This window comes from Etheostoma cragini, chromosome 20 (genome assembly GCF_013103735.1).
Source record: "Etheostoma cragini isolate CJK2018 chromosome 20, CSU_Ecrag_1.0, whole genome shotgun sequence".
Lineage (NCBI taxonomy): Eukaryota > Metazoa > Chordata > Actinopteri > Perciformes > Percidae > Etheostoma > Etheostoma cragini.
The window spans coordinates 8,564,420-8,569,002 of NC_048426.1; the positions used below are offsets into that span (position 1 = coordinate 8,564,420).

General features: G+C 41.5%; 1 protein-coding gene across 1 annotated transcript in view; it reads right to left on the bottom strand.

Annotated features, from left to right (window-relative positions):
• Window positions 1–4,583, bottom strand: part of atr (ATR serine/threonine kinase) — a 25,980-nt gene that overhangs the window by 7,800 nt on the left and 13,597 nt on the right. The window contains exons 30-33 of the mRNA XM_034857866.1: window positions 4,237–4,401; window positions 754–845; window positions 425–516; window positions 113–290 (exon numbers count right to left, since the gene is read on the bottom strand). Coding sequence (XP_034713757.1) covers window positions 113–290; window positions 425–516; window positions 754–845; window positions 4,237–4,401 — 527 coding nt within the window. The remainder of the gene's footprint in view (window positions 1–112; window positions 291–424; window positions 517–753; window positions 846–4,236; window positions 4,402–4,583) is intronic.

Consider the following 4,583-nt stretch of genomic DNA (forward strand, 5'->3'; position numbering starts at 1 on the left):
AGAGAGAGAGAGAGAGAGAGAGAGAGAGAGGTTATTGCTATGGACAACCAGGAATCATCTCAGAAAAAAAGGTAACGTAACTGATTCCAAGAAAACACGGACACCCACAGACCTGACAATGTACTCATATCCTCTCTGGTAGGTTCCACACTCATAACTGGCTGCAGACAGTGGGACGACCTGTTCCTTCCTCACCAGCTTCAGCTTCTCATAGAAAGTCTCGCCATCCTGCTTCTTAGCTGACAGCAGTAGCTGGCCAAGCCGCACACCCCAAGTGTTGGACTGACGGTCTGAAGACGCAACGGAAGTGCAAAATGTAGTCATTAACGTTCAATGTGTTAACGAGACATCTATTGCTGCCATAAAGTGCCAACAACGGTTCAACCCGTCGCAGCTTTCAAGGATCATCCGTGTGTTTTATTACCTGAACTTAAATAATCTTCCAGCAGGTCCCATTTACTGAGCTTCCAGGCGGCCTCCACTCTGTAGGTGTTCAGCTCCGACTTCCACTGGTGCCTTAGTGTGTGCATACATGGCTTAATTCAGTGGATCATAACTGACATACATGTTATTTACGTACAAAATACAATAGGTAAGGTTAGGTAAGAAACCATCAAGAGGTCAAGTCACAAGATTATTGTACTTCCTTCTCCGCCTACAGATAAAAGTGGGTTAAAATAAATTTAAAAAACACCTATTGGGAGAATGAGATGAGCCAGTGTGTGTGTGTGTGTGTGTACACTTGTGGCTCACTTGTTGGCCAGGACTCCATTGACCTGAGTGATGACTGTTGACAGCTGTCCCAGACCGAGCATAGATGTCATCACCCCGTGATAGTGCCCAATCTACACACAAAGGGACAATGAAATTATGAATTAAGGAAAATAACTACAGAAAGATACAACAGTGTAACAAACAGCAGACACCGCACAGTATTCTTTCATCTTGATATACATAATAAAGTGGGGCTGCTCAATAAAGAAGAAAAAAAAAATCATAACAATTATTTAACACAATTACTCGTTGAATTTTGGAATGATGTTGCATGTATTGAACTTTTTATAATATATATATATATATATATATTTTTTTTTACTCTATTACGATGTTTTTGTGATCGGTAGAAGCCAAAATCGTATTTTACTTACTACTAAGTGATATTTTATCTACTTACTCTTTAAAAATGGAAAGCCATGATATTGTTTCTGCCGGTGAAGTCTTTACCTCTGGCATCATGTGATCCACTTCTTGTCTATTTAAATTCATATTTTTGGGAATATGTGATTAATGCTAAAAGAGTAGCGTAGTGCGGTCATAGCGATGTGTGGTTGAGCGAGAGAGAGTTAGCATCAATTTGGAGGCAAAACAAAGTCTCCCCTCCTCTCCTCCAGCCATATGCTAGATTTCAACCTAGTCGTGTTAGCTCAGGGACTGCCTCACATAAAAGCCGCAATGTTTCGCCAGCAGAACGCAGTGTTAGCAGTAAGAAATGTTGTGTTTGTATAAGAAGTAAGTTACCATTTAAATTAATTGAATATCTGCTGACAACATATACTTCCAAACCATAGACATAATATCTATTTTTAATTATCAAACATTGGGGGTTTATTTTCAGGAAATCCTCAAGAATTTTTACTTTTTATAATGTGAACCTTTGAAAGTATTTGCTTTTATATATTTGTCATTAAAAGACAAGCAGACTACAATGAGGCTGATTTAAAAAAAAAAGCTTTATTGACTTTCAGATTAGAATAGATAGATTTTCAGGAGTGTTTCTTTTTTTCTTCTTCTCAAGCTTTTCTTCGGAGAGTTTGGTCTCCTCCAGCGGCGGACCAATCAGTAAATCAGGGAGGGAGTTAACTTCTCCTTTTCCTTCTGCGTATCTTTGAGCTTGGCGAGTTGGGCCCAGAGGCCCTGGCTCCCCTCCACCTCTGCCCGGAGCGTAGTGACCAGCTCCTGGTTGTACTTGTTCTGTTTATTCAGGGTCTGGATCTCCTCGTCTATGTGTTGAAGTAAAGCGTCCCGCTCTGCCTTCAGCTGTTTTATAACCTCCAGCTTCTCTGGCACCCTTTCAGCTTGTAACTGAATGTCATTCTCCAACCTCTTCTGAAGGCTACCACTCTCTTCTCTTTCAGCCTTGAGCTCAGTTTCTGACCTCTGATGGGACACTTTCAGCTGCTCGAGTTCTTGCTGAAGAGCTTCATTTCTATCTTTTTCAAACCTGAGCTTTTCTTGGCTGATTGAGAAATTCACTATGAGCACCTCGTAGTCTTTTTGAAGCTCCTTCGTCTTCTTCTTCTTTTTGATATTGTTGTGAACGTCAGTGGCAATCCCCATGATGTCCATGGTCTTTGCGTCACAAAGCCTCTTCAGCCTCTCTAGGTCTACGCGTGCTTCCTTCTCTTTCTTGATGTATATTTCTTTAAGGTTCTTCTGTTGAGCCAGCTGTTCTCCAGTCTTTTGCAGTACTCTGCTCAGATGCAGCCTCATATTATGCTCCTGGAAGTTTATTGCACGCTCCTGCCCCAACAAGTCATTTAGCTGCCTGACTTCATCCTGCAGGGTACTGAGTTTCTCCTGCTGCCTGGTGCTTTTCTCGGGAAGCAGCGGTTTCCCCAAATTCTCCATTTCCCGCTCTCTCGGGATCATCTGTCCTTCCAGTTTAGTGGCGAGCTGCTTCACCTTCTCCTCCTGACTCCCGCTGTCATTTTCAGCTCTTTGCAGCTGAGCCTTCAGCTCCTCCACCTGCTTAGCAAGAGCCTTCTTTTCCCGTTCACACTCTTCCAACTTTGTGGCTAACCTGTAGAAGACCAGGGGCCCTTTGCTATTCTCCATTTTTTGCTGGTAGATCTTCAAATGTCTATCTAGTGTAGATGAAGTCTGTCAATGATAAATAGTTCTGTGTCTATCGGTGTTGTATCTTGGTTCTCTCTTAAGCTGCTTGTTTTGGTGCTGACCTTTCAGTAGTTATGTGATGACCTGCTGTTGTCATAACACATAGAGAATAGAACGGTTTCCTGGGTGTTGTGACTTTGGGAGTTCCACAGTTTAAATGTGAACACCTTTGACCTTTTTATTGGTTTTGTCCAAAATTTGATGATTGACAACATATCTGTGCATCACCACAAAATACAGTCAGCTTTTCAATTAGGGCTGAATTTATTTATTTTTTAAAGATATTTTTGGGGCATTTTTTTCTATAGGACAGCTTAGACTTGAAAGGGGGGAGAGAGGGGAAATGACATGCAGCAGGGCGCCGCAGGTCGGAGTCAAACCCGCGGCCGTTGTTTTGAGGAGTACACTTCTATATATGAGCCTAATCTGCCAGGTGAGCAGATCAAGCGTCCAAATACAGATGTTTTTTATGATACTATGACACTGTCCTCACCAGCGGTAGGTCAGCATCGGCCTTTTGTGAATACACATAAAACAACCAACATGTACACTTTTCTAGATAAACGACCTCTAGTACAATCTCAGCAGCAAAGCATTTTATGAATTCTTGTCATCACTATGAGGTTGCCAGGCAACCGCATTAAGTCACTACCAAGCTACTCAACTTGAAACAACTTGCTGTTTTTATATTAAGCTTTCAACATGCTAGTAGGAATGTTTTTGAAGTGTGTAGAGAGCCAGGCCTGCTGGTTCGCCCTGATTCTATACTTTATGCTAAGCTAAGCTAACGGTCTTTGTAATCTTTCTTTGCACATAGCTACGATCCAGTCTTTTTTCTTAACAATAACCTGAATCTTTCGCCAAACCTTAGCAGTTTAAGCCTTACCAAACCTCAACCAAAGAACTGCCATATTGTATACGAGTAATTTTCGTAGACAGGGAGAAACATCATTTAGCACTTCTTAACCGTTTACTGTTGACTCGTTAATACACTGCTCGGAACCTTGCACTACCTTTTATTTGCTGCTAGCAACGTCGGTGGGCTAAGAGCTAAGAACTGAAATTCAATTTTGGCAAGATTTTAGAAAGCAAATTTAGAATATACATTTGTTTTTTACAATTAAATTTTAGAGGAACAAGAGATACATTTCTGGTGTTAGATTTTCATATGAACACCATGTGTAATACAGAATCTAAATATTATATTATTTGCATTCTGCAGCACTAAATACATTCTACTGTACACATCATGTAGAAGGCCTTTTGTTTTTTTTTAGATGTTTTCTGTGTGTGTGTGTGTGTGAGTGTGTGTGTTTGTGTGTTGTTTGCATTTCTGTGTACCTGGTCTGATTCCAGCTGTATGGCCCGATCATAGCAGGCAGTTGCGTCTCGGAGTAGGCCGATGCTCTCATGCTCCAGTATCTGTTCCCGGAGCGACGGCTCCTCCCTTCTTAGAGCGTTGACCCCCCTCACACCATCAGGCTCATGCATCGCAGCATACAGTCTCTGCAACAGCCAATCATTAAAAAAAACACCAAACAAAGACTAAGAACGTTTCTTGACTTTGCAGCTTCACATTGTAAAAGAATGAATGAATGATTAAATGAATGAATGGATGTATTGGTCGGAACCAAAGGGTAGGGTCAGAAGCTTGGGCTTACATTTCTAAAAATGTGAGAAGGGGGGGG